General features: G+C 48.7%; 1 protein-coding gene across 1 annotated transcript; it reads right to left on the bottom strand.

The window, feature by feature from the left end:
• Window positions 1-269: 269 nt before the first annotated feature.
• LOC146185995 (membrane metallo-endopeptidase-like 1) lies at window positions 270-19410 on the bottom strand. The gene is made up of 8 exons (XM_084607964.1): window positions 19404-19410; window positions 18423-19177; window positions 13305-13672; window positions 9928-10294; window positions 8309-8590; window positions 4777-5036; window positions 1525-1825; window positions 270-862 (listed from the first exon to the last, which is right to left on the bottom strand). Exons 1-8 carry the CDS (start codon window positions 19408-19410, stop codon window positions 464-466), a joined length of 2739 nt encoding a protein of 912 aa, XP_084464090.1. The 3' UTR covers window positions 270-463.
• Between the last annotated feature and the right edge of the window lie 910 nt (window positions 19411-20320).

Here is a 20320-nt window from a genome sequence, read left to right as displayed (position 1 = left end):
CCTATCCTGTCATGAACAGTGCTTGTTTGTAGCATGCACAGTCTCTGAATTTTACGGTAACACTAACACAGTTTGATTCGTGTGGTCACCGCTATACTGTCGTTAAATTTCGGCGTGGACCTCTACACTGAAAGGAAAATATATACGGACATATGTGTAGCACTACAAAAAAAAAAAAAAAAAAAAAAAAACGTTAACATCGTGTCCTTTTTGGAGAGAAGCCCTCAAAAAATCTACGCACGTGGTTACGTGCAAGCTTATCACTCGCAGCGTTTGGGAATATACTCTACAATGTGTGCAGTTCAAGCAAAATGTATTTCGCAATGTTCTTTCGCTAATTAAGTTCGATATGTTCAAAAAGCGAAATTTCGCATATTTGACAATATAATTTGTTAGCAAAATCAAGACGCGACCTGCGGCCGCAGACAAGACCACCATGTCCCAGCACTTCGTCACGTGCCGCTCAGAACAGCTGGCATCGGCGTTGCGGGTTCATAGGCGTGCCCGACGCACAGCTGAAGGCCTCGGCGAACTCTGGCACATGCTGTAGCACTGCGTCGCACACCGATTCGCTGACGGGATAGTAGCTGCCAGTGCATTTTGTGTAGCAGCTCGCGATGAACAGCAGCTGCTCGCCCGTCAGGCGCTCCAGGAGGGTCAGACGCCGGTTGTCGCTGGCGTTGCGGTACGCGTCGACTAAAGCGCCCAGCGAGACCACCTCTGCAAACAAGGAGGCCTCGTCGCCCCAGTCGGAGCCGAACGAATCGTTCGTCAAGCACAACTGGAACTCGTTGAATGAAGAGCCGCCGGCGCCCGCGCGCCGATACGCGCTGTAGAATCTCTCTCCCGCTGCGAGAGCCACCTGTTGGCGCAAACAAACGAACAGAGGTTTATTTGTAATTCGGACGTTCTTAAAATTGCGTCCCACCTTGACAAGTGTTACAAAGCCGAACCTGTGAACGAGCGATAGCATATTTTTGGTTTGAGCCAATGGTGCTTGGCCGGCGATCACCGAATAAAGTATAACCGAGGTACCTCGCGAGGACAGGTAATTAGGCTAGTTGCCATGAATTTAATGTGGCGTGAAATTCGATGGGGGCTCGAAACAGGCAAAATACTCGTATCAGCGCTGCGTTTAGAGGTGTCCACGCATCGCTCCTTGCTGTTGTGCCCAATAGCATGAAGGATGGCCTAAGATTTCATATCAGTTGAGTGACACCTTCTGGGGCCTATATCCTGACATTTAATCCTTAATTGCTCATGCACACACCTTTGAATCAATTAACGACGGTCTAAACATACCGCTTAAGGTCGAGCTTCTATTTTGCTCATAGTAATTGAGCATGCTTCTACTTAACTTCTGTGGATCAGCTAACAGTTGAACCGCAACACAACGCCTTGTATTTTTTTCTGTAAGCCTGCCTATGTCTACAAATGATCACGTCAGAATTTGCGCCGCAGTTTTGTACAGTTTGTCGACACCAATATTTAAAGAAAAGCTGCTGCGAAATATGCTAAAGTGACCTTCGATCCGAAGCCTCCGTAGTTGATGGCCAGAATGGCGTCCGCGTCGTAGTGCGGAAAACAAAAGGCGTAGGGCAGCAGGATGAAGTCCTTGCGGTACTCTACATCTGCGCTGAAAGCTAGGGTCTCGATGGCCATGGTGGCCACCGTGATGTCGATGTTGCGGAAGCCAGTACGCGACAGCCATGCATTGCGCCAGTTCCGCAGGAACGAATCGCCCATTTCGCCCACGATGACGTCGAACATGGTCTTGGGATTCGGCTCGAAGATACTGAACGCCATCCAGTTTGAGTCCCACATTCTGCACGAAAGAAAATGTGAATCGCAGTTCTAAAACACATGATCGTTTTAAGTTTACAGCAATTCGAGATCTTTGCATCGTACCTGTTTCGCGTGAAAGCCTATGGTTTAGAAATCCCGCACAGTATTTGAGTATACCAGTCCAGAAAATAAAGGATTTTAGATTTTATGGCACGACTTTGACGCTCCACTGCGGTACGAAAAGCATTCACAGAGAGGCCTAATTACATTACGTTGACAATGTAAGTGTCATTGTAAGCTGTTGATGCCTTTACCCTGAGTTTTGTGTACATGGTTGCGTTTTCGAATCCCCAACCTGCGTCTGCGCGCAACCAGAGATATCTTCAGGAGTGGTCGGATGTTTCCCGAAGGTGAAGGGAAAACCCATGATCATGCCTCTGCCAGCGGGAGTAGCCAAATCACATACATTGCAGGCAATTGAGGCGGTTTCCAAAGCAGCACAAATCATCGGCCCAATATTGGTACTGTGACGGAAATGCCCGGCCTAACTATATGACCAGTGCAATGCACATAGTACCAACATTGGGCCGATAATTTATGCCGTTTGGGAATTAGACTGCTAGTCCGGCGTCCAGCTGCCAACTCGGCACCCTCTGCCAACTTAGCAGCTGTCAAATGGGATGGTGACATCGGAATCCTGGTGGCGCCTTAGCGAGTGGCAGACGATTCAAAAGCATCAGCATTTTCCAAGCTCGCCCCTGGTCTGAAGCACAACCGGTAGTTATATCCACTCAGCGTCAGGGCCCAACGCAACACTCTTGGTGAACTTTGAAGTGGAATTCGGTTCTCATGACCAAACAGTCCCAATAATGGCTTGTGGTCGGTGATAATTTCAAATGGCCTTCCCCGCACAAACTGATGGAACTTTAACACGCCAAAATTAACTGCCAGTGCCTCTTTTCCTTCTTTTTACAGCCACAACAAGCTGTGAGTGTTGCTGCAAAAGTCTCTGTAACACCGCCTTTTCAATTCGCGGTCTTTTCATGTTCCTTAAACTCGGCATCCACTGATCCCGAGTCAGACGTGAAGCTGGGATGTTAGGACGGCTTGGTTAAAGCGAGGCTCTATATATGTCGGACAATCTTCAACATAAACTTAGTACCTTATGATAGCATACGGTGTATATTTGAGATGACGAGTGGTATAATAAGGTCACAAATTGAGTGAGTTGCAAACTATACGGACAGGAACGTAAATCGGAAAGGGCAGCCGCAGATGGGAGTCATTAGCGCGGCATCATCATGTCTTTAAAGGCAGAGGTTAGAAGGAGTGCGCAAAATATCCGCAGTGAAATATATGTTTGCGCAGAAGAGCAATACATCATTGTTGGAGCAAATGACAAGAATAAAAAAAGCGGTTACCATCACCCCCTTATACTAGAGCGTGTGAAAGCTAATAGGATAATAAAAAGGGCATAAAAGGAAGCGGAATAATCCCTAGTTATTCAAGTTAGGTAGCAGATGTGCCATATGTCCACAAATTGTCGCATCTTTTAAAGATTATAGCGGGTGAATATGTTGTAAGGGTTGCTCTTTATGCATCTGCTAAACATATAATTTGTGCACAGCAGCAAAAAAAATCTGGGATAGTTCGCAAGGTAAATATGGTGTATGTCAGGTTGAGCATTGTCCTATGTTCCTTTTTGTGCAAAGTTTGTGTATAAGTTGCCGCTTTTTTGCGGTAACGTGTATATTAGACAGACCGGACGATACATCAACGATAGCCTTCAAGAGAATTCTAATTCTTGTGACAGTGACTCTTCTGTTTCACCTATGATCTTGCCGAGCATCGTCCATCGTGTGGTTGTAACCCTGATTTCTTAGAGTACAAATTTCTTTTAGTCATAAAGATAATTGTTGGCGCGTGAACTTATGGTAGCTTTTTACACACAGAATCATGGTGATACCTGCATCAGTGGGCCGTCTGTGATAGTGTCATAGAACGAAATATATTTCTTAAAGATGGCTTATGTCGACTAATCGCTCGAGGTTGTGAACTCAATGCTTGTCCGTTGTGCAGATAGTGTTTGCGCCGTTCCGTGTATGCCTGCTTTGGTTTTAGGTATATTGTCTAGGTTTTTGATTTTATTTTTTGTGGGGGTGTTTGAATTTGTGTTGTTCTGGATTACCCATATTTTATTTCGCAAATGCGTACTTACCTCCCTGGAGTTATGAAATGAGCGCTATTTGTGTTCCTATCCTCTCTGTCGTCCATGTTTCTGCGCTGTTGTTAGCTATATATTTCTACCAACTTGCCATATTTCTGCCAATATGACCACGTGCCATCGAGGCAACGTTGTCGAAACACGATGGCAACGCTGATAGGTGTTATAAGAAATTGGGAGGGGTTGATCGTCAGTTGAAGGATAGCAATTGGGGCATTGTGGAGTATGTTCCAACTGCACATATGTAGAAACATGTCTCTCAAATTCTTTGCCTCAGCATTATGAAAACTAAAATACCTGGGGAGCTGCGCTGAACTTTCATATTACAGGTATATGCATGCAGTAATCGTCGACCAATTTTCACTTTCACGCCACCACCACCACCACCTCGTATTTCGCTGGCTCTCTTGTCTATCTCGATGCGTTCTATGCCACGTGGCAATACCATGAACACCTTCCAAGCATACTCGCTATAGTTAAAATCGTACTGCATTACGTGATATAAGAGGGAAAAATTTACTCCGATATAGCTCGCCATTTCCTCCACACTGCATTATTATTTTCATACGTATATGCCAGTGATCATTATGCCAGCTGCTAGCGAGAACTTCCTTGGCTTGCCAATAGTCTGATATCTCTTAAGTTTGTTCCAAAGTGCACGAGTTCGAATCGACCGAGCAGATTTAGGTCAAAGAAGTTATAGAAGACCTTCCCTCATCACTATATTGTGTCGCGAGGTATGGCAGGGTGAATCTTCATAGTGTTACCGAAACACGCCAACGGGCTCCTTGTATTCAGCCCAGGCGGACAGGCGGCCCAGGAAGGCGGAACGCACCGCCAGCGTGAGGGACTCGGCGCCCGACCGTGTAGATTGAGGCAGCACCTCGGAGGCGTAGCTGGTCAGCAGCGGCTTGCCCGCGCCGATGTAAGCACGGCTTAGGCAGAACGCGCCGTGGAAAATCGTCGCCCGCTGCTTGTGGCCGTAGAAGTTTTCAATGAGGTCGGCGTTCGCGAACAACGCCGCTACCTGCGGACGGGTGTTTGTCTGCTGTAGTCTCTAAAGGATCGTGTTTCGTCAGTCTTGGTGCTTGAAGGAAGTTCATTTGAGAATCTCCGCAATTTAAACTGTAAAAGGTGCGACACTGCTCATGTGACGTTGCGCCCGTTGATACTGTCACGTATATAGTGGTGACAAGCCTGGTCGCCACAAATGAAGACACTGGCGTCGCGCTTGAATTAACTGTTTGTTGGAATGACTTGCACCCGCAAAACAACTAGGCAACTTGGCGACGGCGATAACAGCAAGCGTGTTCGTCAAACTAAGAATCCTCGTTGCATTCGGCAGTGCTCAATTTAATGTAGGCCGCATATACATCTAGATAAACCAGCCAATTGGGGATGCCGGAAAAGTCCAGCACAATACGGAAAGAGTTTCGCTCGCCTGTGATCATTCCAGACTAATCTCGGCGCATCCCGCGTGGCAAAGAAAGGGATAACGGCGCGTTTTTGGATACCGAGCATGAACAAAAAAAAAAAAAAAAAAAAAAAAAGAGGATCTCTTAGCGCCACTTTTCCTCTCCTATCTTTGCTTCTCATCGTTGGCCTTTTATCGGCATTCGTTGCCGTGCTACATGCAACTATAATTGGTTTACAGGAAAGGAAAGGCGCAGTATCTGTCACACTTTCTCTGACAGGTGTGCGCTTAGATGGTTCACCATCGCTCCTGTCGCGTGGCGTTCCTTGGCGCGCGTTCAAGTGCGGGATTGCAGATGGCAAGAACGCTAAAGAACACATCTCGCGGAATATGACAGATCTCGCGCCCAACTCTCGCGCACGAGACCTCGTTCCATGAGCCTTAACAGAGCGCAAGATCGGTCCGTTTGCTGCAGTCACAGTGATAAGGCTGCATACTGGCGGCTGTTGAACAGCCACGTCCACTTCTAGCTAGAACACGGTCACAGCTTTCAAAGCGTCATTACGTCCGACTCGGCCAAGCAATATAGCTTAGTGGCAGGCCATGTGAAGCAACACGCCCGGGTCCTTCTGTGCTCGCATCGCTTTGCATCGATATATGCCTACGTCGGGCGCAATGTTGCTTTGAAAGCAGTGACCGTGTTATAGCTAGAAGTGGACGACCCTGAACATAGATGTTCGTGGCAGTGTAGCTTGACGCTAACATTGGCCAGGTATCTACAGTTCTATAATAATTTTGGGTACACTTGAGCTCCGCTTTTAAGGGTAGGACATGACAGCGTTAATAACTCCCATTTGGTGGCTGCACTTCGCGTATAGATAGGTACTCGCTTAATTGCTAATCGTTTTATCTGTGCCTTTATTCCACACATATTCATTAGCACATAGCCGTAAGATACCGCGTCATATGTGAAATACCACTCGACTTGTATATAAGGCCCTCTAAATAACCAAGCCGTATACGAAACGACTGCATAGTCTAGAAGGCAGCGTGTGTAATTCGGAATCCAAGGGTTGATCGGAGGGGTGGGTTTCGATCTCACCCTTCCATATCAAAGGCGAATCGAGAGCTTGCAGCGCATACCAATTTGTGACGCCACACAATCTAACGACCAGTCAGTACAATGAAATGTTACCTGCCACATACTACCTGACATAGGTGTACGTACGGCTTTGCGTTCGCAAATCGGATGCTAGGATTGAAAAAAAACGGGACCTTTGATGCTTTGCCGTTTACCTTTTGGGGAAACATAGGCTCTGCTTTAAATGGTGTAAGACGGCAGCGTTACGGCTCCTCTCACGTATTTTTGTTCGCGTACAGGCACTTTGCTACTACATCTGTTCGTTACCTCTCCACATTAGCATGCAGCCGTAAACAGCCTCATAACCTTAAAGACCACCCGACATAAAGTCCCGATTTGACGAAACCGTATAGATCCCGAGATCCTTGAGATCTCGGGATCTTGAAGAAACAAAGACGCATGCGCAGCTATGCATCCCTTCCACCCTTTACAGTGGCTAACATCATCAGTTTCTCCGAAAAAGTGGACGACTTTGTCATTTTAGACAGTGCTTAGACATGCTGTTAGTTAAGGCTGATTTAAAATAAACACCATTTTCCCTCAAACGTTCATTAAGGCAGCGACCGGTTTGCTCTGTATGTACAGTACGGTCTACTGTTAAAGGGAACATGAGATCGCGTAGCCTAAACACTTTGCAAAGCGCTGCCGCCAGCCACTGACAAGAATGGATGGCATCAAGTGCATGGTCCGGAAGAGCAGTCGGCCGCGCTAATTACTGCGCATGCACCTTGCACGATCGTTTGTCGCTGGCTCTCTCGGGAATTCTTTGTAAAGCGCGGCAGTAGTAACGCGATTTCATGTTCCCTTTAACAGTCGACTGTACTGTACACACATAGCGCTCGTTAGCCCTCGTCCTATGTCTCTCCCTTGTTTCATTCGCTCTAAGCTTCCTCCTATCTTACCAACTGGCCCAAACTTTCACTTTGCTCAACTTCGATTGCGATCTCATCCTCCGTCTAGTGCTTCTGCCGATCAGTCGATTATATCGCCTGTCAATTAAATACTGCCGGCTAGAATCATGCTCTTGATTGTTCGGAGAAAGTGACGACGCCGGTTTTTCGCCAGAGCGGGAGCATTAAAGCCATCGCGTTAAAAAGCTGGCGGCGACAACGCGGGAAACGGACGTGCGATCAGCAGGAACGTTTAACTTTTATCTTCTACTCTTATGGCAGGTATGATGTCTATACCATATTTATTTCATTTCAATGTCACACAGGGGCCACACAGACGACTAAGCGGCAGCGTAGAAGCTGAAGTGATAGTGCACTAAATCTTACCATACTTATGACCTCGAGCTGGGTTCGAACCTGCGCCGGCACGTAGTCGCATTGGTATGCTCCACGCGAACCGCAACGATTGCATTTTTCCAGAATAGAAAAAAATGCCACACAAAATTGCTTGGACAAGATGGCAAGTATATCAAAGAAGGTACGTTATGCATATCTTAGAAATAACTGCTTCGCTGTCGAAAAGATCTGGCGGGCAGTTTTCTCGCAGCGCGTGGAGTATACCACTTTTGTCCACGGGGATACCCACGCCACCCGGCGCAGGCGCAACCTCCTCTCTCCTTACCGCCTCTATCTTATGCGGCGAATCGTTGGTCTGTGGGGCTTAGGCATGCATAAGGAACATTACTCGCTTCAGCTAAATTACTAAACAACAGCTGTAAAAGAAAAGGTAATTTCATCGCTACTCCGACCAGCAGACCGAATCGATCGTGTCGCACATCACACTGGCGGCGTACCTGAACAGTACACCAAGATACGTAGGCGTACATTTCCTCCTCGCCGTGGAGCTCCCAGAGATCGACAAAAGTGGTGAAGAACGGCAAGTGCCATGTGTGGAAGGTAAGACGCTGCTGCACCTCCACGCCCTCGTTCTCGAGCGCTGCCCTCCAGCGGCCCGCGGACAGGTTTGCCGCAGTGCTGTACACCACTCGGGGCGGAAGTGCGGAAGGCCGGTACGCCTTCGTGTACACTTTGGACAGAAGCGGCTCGAGCATCCTGCTTTCCAACGACATCGTCTCCTGCGCGAAAAAAGGCCTACAATTTGCTAGACGAAGTAGCTATCTTTGAGGCGGGCATAGCCCAGCCGCCCTTTTGACGGTGTCGGCATCGATCTCTAAGCCTGATTCCGACCACTTCGGCTAGCAACCGCTGGGTCGTCGTCGCAGTTGACCACCTAACACGTTACGTGGAAACATCGGTCTTGCAATCTGCCACTGCATGGGATGTTGCAAGATTTGTATAACCCAATCCTGCAACAGCGCCATAAGGGGATAGAGGCACGTGTGTCGGAGACTAACGGGTGCGAGGACGCTTCCACAAGGAGCGTAATATGCGTAATATACAGGGTATATCACATAGCTTGGACCAAGGATTTAAAAAAATTGTTGCTGTGAAGCCTGGTGAAACCAATTGCTTATAATTTTCCACAATGTGCTCATCATAGTATTTCTAAAATTCGCTCAATTAGTTAAGATCAATTTTGCAAAAATATTTATCATTCACTTTGGGGCCAAGTGAGTTTTATAAAGTTATGGAGAGGGGGCGGAACAACGTATCCAGTTTTTTCTACCAACGTCCTATGTCGCGGCCGCGCATTTGACGGAAGCCCGAGAAATATAAAAAAGTGCCGTGTGACTGCGGCCGTGCATTATAATATTATAATATTACAGCACTCCCAAGAACCTTCTATATATATGTATATATTATAATAAACCGGATCGACGATAATCACCTCGTCTTTTGTATGTTATATACTGGCTATGTATTTTTGGACGACTTTTTTCCTTATGTATGCTTTAATTATACTTAGTTTCGTTAACACCGCCTACATACTGCCTGGTAAATTTCACTCGTTAATTTATTCGGCTCTTTCATGTGCAAACACGTCCATTTCCGTTTTTTTTTTTGACGTCACACGTTGACGTCACATCTGACGACGACATAACTACGTCACTATTCAGACGTCCTCATAGCTCACGTGGCCGGAATGAGGTACCACGCAATCACTTTAACATCAATAATACCCCTTTTGACTACTTTGACGTCTCATTGATTTAATTGCCTCTAAATTTACTAATGACTCTACATGCACCATATTTTTCCCTGATGACAATTTCTCACTTGTATCGACTATAACCATTTCCCTTTTCCTGTCTTCCCTTACTTCGGCGCAATCCTGCCGACAAAATAGTGACGAACTCCTGCAACATAGCCACTTAATTCTTGCGCATTGATGGGTAAAGAGAAGGGGCAAGGAAACGAGGCAAATTATAAGAGGAGGAAGAGTAGGCTTTCCACCTTCACCTCTTAAGAGATATCTTAAGATAACCTGTATCTTCTTTTTCACGCGGTTTACCTCGAAGGTGACCAAGTTGACGTCCCCTGCCACTTTGCCTTTGTTGGTGTCCCGAAACGAGTTCCGCAGCACTGTGAAGTACTGTTGGCGCCCCGGTTGCGATGTGCGTTCATTGTGCTTGCGCACGATGAAGTTGAAGGCCGAGTCAGTGAGCAGGTACGTCCTGGTCTCGTTGACGTGCTGCTCGGGGTCGACGCGGAACACAGCGCTCCAGCCCAGGGCGTAGTCGCAGTGGAGCATCATGCGCAATAGGTCCCGCCGTTCGGCCGGGGGCGGATGGTGGGGCCACGACACTCCAGCATGGCGTAACGCGGTTTTCACATCGGCGAGCTCGTCTCTCTGCCTTTTCAGCAAGGCGGTGCAGCTCCTGCGATGCGTGCGCTTATTTCAAATGCAAGGACATAAAGCACATTCTTCACGATGTCCCCGCATTGGTCCGGAGTCATTATACAGTATCTCTTTAGAACATCTCAAGCGGGGTCGGAAAAACAAATATTTAGTTTCGGGAGAAGTTTTGCTGGAGGGGTTTAACGGCCCAATGGCACACATGGCGAAAAAATGTGGGGGTTTAAGCATGGCTTGGACCTATGGTGGAGCGCAAACTGTGAGTGTTGCAGCGATAGTCTCTGTAGCACTGCCTTTTCAATCTGCGGTTTATTCATAATTTTAAATAAATTAGAGGACGCTTAAGCTTCGCCTTTAAGTGTTCAGCGCGAGAGCATTGAAAACCCAACGCTTTGAAGACGATGGGTGAATGTATGAAGCTTTGAATCGGGCGGCGGCTCGCAATCTATTGCCGCAGCGCCGTACGTTGAATGAATGTCCAGTGAGCGCCGAATAGTAGGTAAGCAAAGCTGAACTGTTCTTTGCTACTCGCTTAACTATTACTTCAGTAATTAGTTTCTAATGATGCGCCTAAACGTTTGCTGAAACGCGTAAGGCAATGCATACATTACATCCACCTTTAATCGTAGAGAAGCAATGTGCTTCCGTGGCGGAGTGGTTGCGTGCTCGTCTCGCACTTTGGAGGAGCAGTGTTCGACTACGTGGGTTCCCGAAAACTATTAATGCGTAAGCATTAAGTTGGTGTGTTTTCAAGGTCGCGTCAAAGCTTTTTCGCCAGGATTACGTTCGAATAAAACAAGCGATAGGAAAAGAATGGTTGCACTAGATAGAGGATGTAAAGATTTCGCTGGGTAAAAATAGCCGATGAAGCCAATCAGACGTCGGGTATGTCGTGTCACCAGCGACAGGATTACGTTTGAACGAAACGAGCGATAAGAAAACGAATGGTTGCCCTAAATTGAGGATGAAAAAATCTCGCTGGAGAAACATTTGGTGCATGCGGAGTAATTAATTAGAGCCATAAGTCAACCAGACGTCGAAATAGCCAAGGGGTAATGTCGATGTCCAAGGGGAGTCACGTGGTACCCAACTTCCGTGGGGTGTTACGTCATATTATGACGTCACAAACCGAAGCTACTTCTTCGGTCCCTTTTCTTTCTTCCACAGAGGATGCTTACGCGTTCCCCCAATGTGGGTGCCACAGTGATCTTAAACGGTTTGTTTATTTACTTTCTCTTGATTTTTACGCTACAACCACAACGCCGACACTGGTTATTATGCGACAGGGGGCCCTTAACGCTATTGCGTTAAAATTCCGAGAGCACTGCAGAAACTGCTGTGAAGAAATGCGAAAGCCTGAGCGTTGGCACAACCAGCGTTCGTTCCATTGAAAGCATCAAAGTTCACCGGCGTACTACAATTAGTTTACAGGAAAAGAGTTGCAGTATCTGTCACTCACGGAATCTCGCTGATACGTCTCACGGAAACATCTCGCCGACGCGAGATTTCAACCATGCGCCTAGAAAGGCTTTCACCTTAATCAAAGTAGTTTACAGGAAAGGAAATGCGCAGTCTTTGTCATACTTTTCACTGTGAACGCCTGAGCCAACGTTGACCTGAACCGCGCCGCAAGGGAAGGGAGGAAGGTGGGAGTGAAAGCGGAAAGAGAGAAAGAGGTGCTGGGTAGTGGAGGGCTACGGAGTCATTTCGAACACCTGGGGATATTTAACGTGCACTGTCAGTCATACAACTACAAAGTTGTCCTTCTTAAGGTCTGGATATATACTATTTAGCCGAATATATCTTTTTGATGGGTACAGAGGATGGCACCCGAAAGAGTTAAAACTTTTGGAATATCAGACTTTTCAAGCTCTGTATTGTATTTCACCGGCCAGATATGCTGCAAATATAGGATCTAGCTTGCTCATGTTTTCCTTCTGAAATGCTGTGTATTAAAACTCACTCCTGAGTTCTTCGCCGCGTACTAATATCGACAGTGACTGTTGGCGTCAGTGGTGGTAGCTCTGTAGGAACACGGGGAAGGGGGGGGGGGGGGGGCTCCGGCGCTCAGTTTTGATGATAGTAAGTATTGGCATCGTGGACGCGCGCAGAGATCCCTTTATGGTGTTTGCGTGTAACACATTCCTCTGTTCGCTTAAGGACTGTTCGAGCTGTATTCACGGAGTGGTTTACCTGGAACAAAATGCGACATAACGTGTACCTTCGCGGCTCTTCGCGTAATAAATATTTCAGCGAGAACGCTTATGAAAGCGGTATTTCGTCTTTTAGGTGCTAAAAGGACCAGTTGCCAGTCTTACTGTAGCAAAGAACCCTGGTGCGATAATTTCAGCAACGCGAATCCATCATCCGTGCAAACAAAAGGCCATGCTTGAATAGGCTTGATACAGAAAGTGCTTTCATTTTTATTACAAAACACTTTTATCTATATACATACATATATAGGCTGTCGCGATCACAATCCCGGGGAGTCCCGGGGAGGTTTTAATCCTTGGAAGCTTTGATAACTTTCAACTTCAAATGTTCAATGATAACCAATTAACCTCGGCGGCCGCTTTTCGATGGAGGCGAAAAGCAAGGCGCCCGTGTGCTGTGCGATGTCAATGCACGTTAAAGAACCCCAGGTGGTCGAAATTTCCGGAGTCCTTCACTACGGCGTCTCTCATAGCCTGAGTTGCTTTGGGACGTTAAACCCCACAAACCAAACCCAAACCATAACCACTTAACAACACAAACAGTGCAACGTTACATATTCCAGAATGTGGCTACCAACACAATTTTCGTTAACACATGATTGCCCCTATTCTGATACACGTCATCCAGTAAGTTCGGACCATGACAGCACCGCAGCGACAAAACGTGTTCTTGCTTTTTGAGCGGATCTCTCTCTCTCTCTCTTTTTTTTTTTTTTTTTCAGAGGCACCCTTGCATTGATCACACATAGTGTCGTCAAACGTAGCCTTTGGCGGCGGATCGCTGGCTTTTCGCAGCCTGTTATTCCTCTCTCTTCCTACCTGAATAGCATCGCTGCCCTCTGGAGCATGCTCTGCCCCGAGCGGGGCACATCGATGATCTCCACGATGCGCACTATTCGCTCGATGGTAGCGCCGAACGCCCTCTCGGGGACGCTGAACACGTGTCGCTTCCGCCAGCCGTCGCACACGAAGTGCGTGAAGCTGTGGCACGGGTCCACCGAGTGGTTGAGCGAGGCGAGCAGGAGCTGCGCGTACTCGCGACACGCGTGGCTCGTGCACGTACTCGTTGGGTGCACGTTGATCCGGTCCAGGTAAGCCATCAGGAGCAAGAAGAGCACGGCGACCACCACCAGCACGCACATCGTACACATCAGGAAATTGAAGAGGGGAACCAGCGGGTGCTGCAACTGTGAGGAGAAGCATGGGTTGCCATATGAGCGTCGATTCTGGACTTATACTTCCAACGGATACCGCGCGGCTGCTTCGGGCACGCACGTTTATCTCACCTCAGAGGACAACTGCTCTCGTGTCCAAGAATGTGGGATCGAATCCCGTTCGCGGCGGCCGTTTGAGGGTGGGAGGCAGCCAGGGCGATTGCTACCTCCTCCGCGTGGGTTGCGCTAGGGGCCTTAAAAGTGAGGCCATCCACCTGTCTTTCCTCGTGAACGACAGCAGCCGTGTACCATCCTCCCCTGGAATGGTGCGGGCCCGCAACATCCACATAGAAAACATTGTGCTTAGAGCCATAATGGCGGTGCAGGGCATTTGCCCGCGCCTGACGCCGTCCATTGTGGTCTTCTCTGTCCATTTTGGTAGGAAGGGGTCGAACACGGAGGGCGCCTCTCCATAACTCTGGCACTCGTACCCTTTTCTCAATGTGATGGTTGTGCTGTATATGTACCCGATTCAAAAGGCGACGACCGGACACGGTCTGGGCAAGACGCGTGTACTGATTAGTAAGGTGCGCCACGCGTAGCTCTAGATAGGTGTTCACCACCCCCAATGCAAGGATCCTCGCATTGGAGGTAGAAATCTCGCCCTCTTGATCATCTTGCGGAGAGTGACCTCCAGGATGTCTTCATCATCCTTGCGCAAGTGCAGGTATGGAGTTGAATAAAGAATTCGACTCGTCACAAAAGCATGGGCGAGTCGCATCGCATCCCTGCTTCTGAGGCCCCCACGCTTGTTGGAGACGCGGCGGACCATGCGGCCCACTTGGTCGCCAACCTTGCGAAGCTTGGCTAGTGTTGTGTCAGCGCGACGATTTTGGTGAATGAAGAGTCCGAGGACTCTAATCTCTGTGGCTTCGCCTATGGGTTCACTAGCTAGAGAGAGAAGTATTGGTGTCTTGCATCTCGGCGAGGGGCGTAGATGCACGAATTCTGATTTTTGAGGAGACCGCAGTACGTAGCATAGCGATTCACTATGCCCGCCGCTGTTTGCAGGCAGTCTTCCAGTTGACCAATGTTGCCCTCTGAAGCCCAAATGGTGATGTCGTCGGCATATAGCGCATGCTGTATACCTTGAACCTCACTTAGTTGGGCAGGGAGATGAAGCATTGCCAAATTGAAGAGTAGTGGGGACAGCACTGCGCCTTGTGGCGTTCCGCGTACCCATACTATAAGGACCGTGCTCCTTGTTCTCAATGCGGATAAAGGCTTCACGGTCCGTTAAGAACTGTTTTACGTAACTAAACGTGTTGTGTCCGCATTGTGTCTCGCTGAGATGAGCGAGGATGACACTGTGTTTCACGTTGTCGAAAGCACCCTTCAAATCCAAGGCGAGAACCACCTTGTCATTGTGAGGGTGCTCGACAGGCGTGAGTACCTCGTGGCTGAGTTGAAGCAGAATGTCCTGTGCTGACTTCTGAGGTCGGAATCCGAAAATCGTGTCTGCGAAAGTATTGCGGGCCTCCAGATATTCAGAGAGGCGATCTCGAACCATGGCTTCCATGACCTTGGCTGCGCAAGACGTTAGGGAGATAGGTCGGAGGTGATCGGTATTGATCGGCTTACCCGCGGCTTAGGGATGAAGGTGACAAGCGCTGTTTTCCATTATAGGGGGAGGGGTGTTCATTCTTTCCAGATTGCGTTCATATATTTTAGCAGGGACTTATACGCCGGATCAGGAAGGTTGGCCAAAAGTTTGACCGTAACCTTGTCCCTGCCGGGAGCGGTACCCCATTTCATTTTAGCAAGAGCTGCCCGCAGATCATGGAGCTGGAACGGACGATCCATATCCGGATTATCTCTGCCTGCATAGAGATATTCCTGTCCACGGATGTCTTGAACTTGACACAGATACTGATCCCGTAGAGTCTGTGCAAGTTGGTCTGTATTGCCCTTGAAATTATGAATTGCTCGTTGAAGATGTTTCTGTGTTTCTGTGCGCGTCTAAGTGGGATCTATGAAGCTACGGAATAGCCTCCAAGTATTGCGACTAGACATTTGTCTAGCAGCAGAGTTACAGCGATCCACCCAGTTAGAGTCGGTGAGCTGGGCAGCATACTCAGCCGCCTTTTGGGTGAGATCGCGAATCCTTAAGCGGAGTTTCATGTTATGTTTCTGACGGTGCCATCTCTTAGTGAGGCTGCGCCGTGCTTTCCAAAGGTGAAGGAGATGGTTGTCCACATCCGTTACCTTATCTGTGAGTTGTATTTGCTTCTGGTGTTTGTGTAGTGCTTGGATGAGGCTCGGCACAGTGGGAGGAAGACGTGACGCTCAAAAGAGCGATGTGTATGTGCACGCCGGCCTTGGCGCGTCGTGACAGACAGATGCGGCGCTCCCTATTTATTGAGGTCGCGTCGCTTAAACAACCAGCCAGTGTTTGAGTTAGTATTGCGGCGAGTTCGCAAGTACTACTTCTCGGCTCCCGGGGTCAACCCCCTGCTCGGCAAACCCGCAGATCTGCGAAGAAGCGGTGGGTGGTGAAGACGTTTATTAAAAATAGTTACATGCAGGTTACTCTGGGGTCAGGCTTAGTGTCCTCCCCCTCACAAACACTAGGTAGAGTCCCTAGTACGGGACCCCAGTGGCTTCTACTGCCTCCATTGCTCGTTTGACCAACGCCTTTTGGGCTTTCAGGTCGGTGCGAGCGAGTAGGGTCGCCTCCCAGTCCTTCCGTGTGGGGTTTGGGTTAGGTTCAAAGGCAGGGTTGGAGGGGCACGCCCCCACCATGTGGAAGAGGTCCGAGGACATTTCCCCACATGGCGGCCACATCGTGACTCTCCAGACGTCGATCCGCTAAAACCCCTCAATAAGCCGCCGCTCCTCCTCTCGCGTTTCGACCGTGGCTCCGCCTACGCGGTGCACGGCTAGCGCACTCTCTCCGAAGCTGGCGCCGGTGAAGGCGCTGGCGCCGGATCTCACCAGATAATTTCACCTTGAATTTGTCGTAATGTGTTCACGTTAAAATATTGCTCGTTGCTGAAACATCAATGCAGAACGTCGACAAGAATATTCCGCTAAAATAGTTTCAGCTGTCAGTGTCTTACACCACACGTACGCGATTTCGGCGTCGGTTCAACTCGCATTCTCCTCCGTGTGTCCGTCGTTCGTCACCCGCTGGCCAAACTGAGCGGCATGCTTAAAAAAAAAATTGTAACTAGCCAGCAGGCGAGAACAATTTCACAACAGTTTATGTATGGTTTCTTCGCAGCTTTGACTGACTTGTGAGCTGCCGGTAAACTTGAGAAGCGTGGCAGCAGTCGTCTTTCATGTGTTTAGACTTCAGCTGCAGATCTATCATCGCTTGTATGCGTGGCTTGCGAAATGGAGAATTATCACACCAAACAAAAGCAAAGCACGAAATATGTGGCTTTATCCGGCCTCCTAAGAGCAGTCACTGTTTCATTAAATGCGGCGACACACTCAAAACATGCAGTTAGCTTAAATTCACGACAAAATTAATGCCTCAGAAAGCATGACTGGGTAGCTAAAAACTAAGGACTTTATTATCTACTTAATTGATGTCTAAAGCGAAAATGTAAAAAAAAAATATGACGCGCGGGCATGCGGCACTTGGCAAGGCGAAAAAATGAACGAATCCGTACAGAATGTGTGGCGGCATATTAGGTTAGAGATGAGCAATTTCTCACTTAACTCGCAGAGCCGCGATCATAACGTTGAGTTGAAGTCCGCCTGGCCGATTCAGCACCGGGAAACCTTCCTCCGCGCCGCATCTCGATTCGCGGACGGTATTATAAACAACTGTTTGCTATCGTGCCCACGTGTGGTGCCCCCGAAAGCGCTGCAACATGGCATTACGAAGCAACTAAAGAAAAAAAAATGAACAGCGTGAAAGAGGCGCGAGCCGTAGCAATTTCAAAACACCCGACGATATGCGCAGCGCGCGCATTGTTTTGCACCAGGGGAAAGGAGGCAGCGAACACAACAAGCAAGAAAAAAGCGCGCGGAAACACGGGACGGCGCTCGGCCAATGGTAGGGTCGAACGCCGAAGGAAAGCGCCGGAGAGGAGGCGGGCGGAAATCTTCACATGTTGGTGTTACTTTTGAGGAGCTTTATGGTCCTCGACAGTGCACGGTGAACAATTTTGTTTTTGATTGTTTGTTTGACTCTCTCGTGTACTGTACAATGCTTTAAAGCCTTAGTGCTTATCGAGATCCTCTTTGGTTGCATGCTTATCATTGCGTTTCTGTGAACCTCTTGTCTTTGCATTTTAAGTATTAGTTTGTATTCCTTTGCATCGTCTCTTGCTGTGTATAAAGTTCGTTTTTGTTTGTTACTTCGGACTCTGTCCCTTACTCTGGCTTAAACCGGTGAAAGCTGGGCACCAAGCGGCCACCCCCTCTGTCACTACAGGTAAGTTGACTTCCGGCTGAGCTTGCCAGGCAAGTCGAGGGCATCTCCTTTGAGACCGGGACAGCTACCTCCACTCACTCTAAGAATGTCTGGAAGTGTGCACACCATTAGTGGCGCATCGTTAATAACATCATCATTATTAACGGGTGACATACGCACTGTATACTAATTCTAGGCGCTTCTACAGAATACTTTATCCTAGCTAACTTTAGTGTGTCCGCTAGAGCAGGCTCGTACTTCGTATCTTTTTGAAAATCTATCGTGTAGCCCGCAGTGCAGCATTTATATTATCGGTGCAATATAACGAGGCCGCGGACTCTACACTTGCAAGCATACCAAGGTACTGCGCTGTGATGACCGACGACTAGCCATGGGTGTCTTGACCGCCATAGCAGCTGCGGCTACAGCAGGCGCTACCGATATGCGGCGCTCCGGTTCCATGGCGGCTGCTTGCATCAGCGAAATCCTGCTGGCAGCCACTTGGTCGGCTGGCATGAAAAGAGTCATGCTGCTCAGGCGCGCGTACGAGCCGTTTACGACGCCGGAACGAGCAGATGAGTCCAGTATCGTCGGCAAGGAGCGAGTGCGTCGTGGCCGGTGCTGATTAGGGGCTTCATTGGACACTCGCCGTACATTGTAGTGGGAATACCTCCGCGGACCTTCGGACGGATGGCGGGCCTGCTGCTGGTTTTCGTGCGATACTCGCCGAACACCGTGTAAAGGCTGCTGAAGCGTATCGGATTCTGGCCGGCCACCATGTTGGTCATGCAATCTTCGGGCATCATGTTGGGAGGGATGCTGATCGGAATGTCTCCGGCTACCATGGTGTTCAGTCACCCTTCTGGCACCGGAGTGGGAGGAATGTTCAGCTTTGTCTGGTTCTCGCCGGGCACCATGATGCTCGGACGCTCTTCGTGCACTGTGGTGGGAGTGCTGCTGAAGCTGATTGGATTCTCGCCCGCCACCATGGTGACGTGGTTGTTGAGCCTGTTCGACGCCTTCTTCGGCACTACGGTGAGGTGGCTGGCGCAGCACATCGGATGGCCGGCGGCCACCATGCCGCGGAGGCTCGTGGCCAGGTCCAGTGGTGCCTGTACATAGAAGAACGTGCTGAGGCTGTGTGCGAAAGCAGATGGTAACAAGAGCTCGCTCCACTCAGACTTGCTGCCACTGCCTTCACAATGACTACAAGAAGTTAAGATGCAGTAGATGTGGGAAAACATATTTCCTACAACATGAGCCACGGACCGTTCACGACGCATTGTACGAATTTAGAGATAGCTCTACTTAACGCAAAAGCTAAATTTCATGCCTCACCAGGCATTACACCTTTAGCCAATCTCATAGTCAAATCTCAAATGTCAGATCACGCTAACATCCGTATTGACTCCTGACCTTGACCTTTCGCATTATATTTCACATTTCACCCTTAATTGTCAGCGTTACCTGTTAGATGGCAACTGGTAGATTAAATGGTGGGTTGTGGGACGTAACGATGCCACATGTCACATAGCTGGGAGGCTGTGATAACTTGGGTTGCCCGTTTGAAGTGGGGGACGTGATAGGAACCAAACATTAAGGGCTCTTGAGTGCTGAGTGGAGCACGCTACTCCTGAGCCTTGCCGGAACCTTCGCATGGCTTGGTTAAAGCTGGCCATTGTGTCTATGTCGCGTGGTCTCTTACGACAGGCAGCTGGATAATGTGTTAGCAGAGGACTGTACGCTAACGCCATGCGGTCGCGTGATCACTTGTATAAAGAGGTTTCCAAGCCTGTGCATCACCACTCGTGGATCATGGACGAGGACGTCCGATTGTGAAGCTCGTCACGATGCTAAATATCAGCGTCGCCAACCTAATGGCGGAATAAGACCTCCCAGCGGATGTAGCTCGAATAGGGCAAACTGTCGGGCTAGTTGATGATGATCGATTAATTGTGGTTGACAGCGTTCATAGGACAGCTTGTCCTATCTTAGGCGTCTGTGTCGTCGTCGTCTTGGTTTCTGTGCTTCGTTTGTGTTTATAAGCGCTGTTAACCGTAATAGATGTTGCTCCTCAAGAAAACCAATTGTCGAAGCAATGAGAGCGAAAACTGTCCGGTATTGAGAAGGGAAAAACGGGAAGCACGGCTGATTGATTTATAGGAAGGGAAAGGCGCGGTAACTGTCTCATTTGTTTTCTGTGGACACCTTAACCGCACCGTAACGGAAGAGAAGAAGGTGAGAGTGAAAGTGGA

Source organism: Amblyomma maculatum, chromosome 6, assembly GCF_055883805.1.
Source record: "Amblyomma maculatum isolate TAMU_Amacu chromosome 6, ASM5588380v1, whole genome shotgun sequence".
NCBI classification, from domain to species: domain Eukaryota; kingdom Metazoa; phylum Arthropoda; class Arachnida; order Ixodida; family Ixodidae; genus Amblyomma; species Amblyomma maculatum.
The sequence above is the reverse complement of the archived record's forward strand: the minus strand, read 5'-3'. Positions and strand labels throughout refer to the sequence as shown.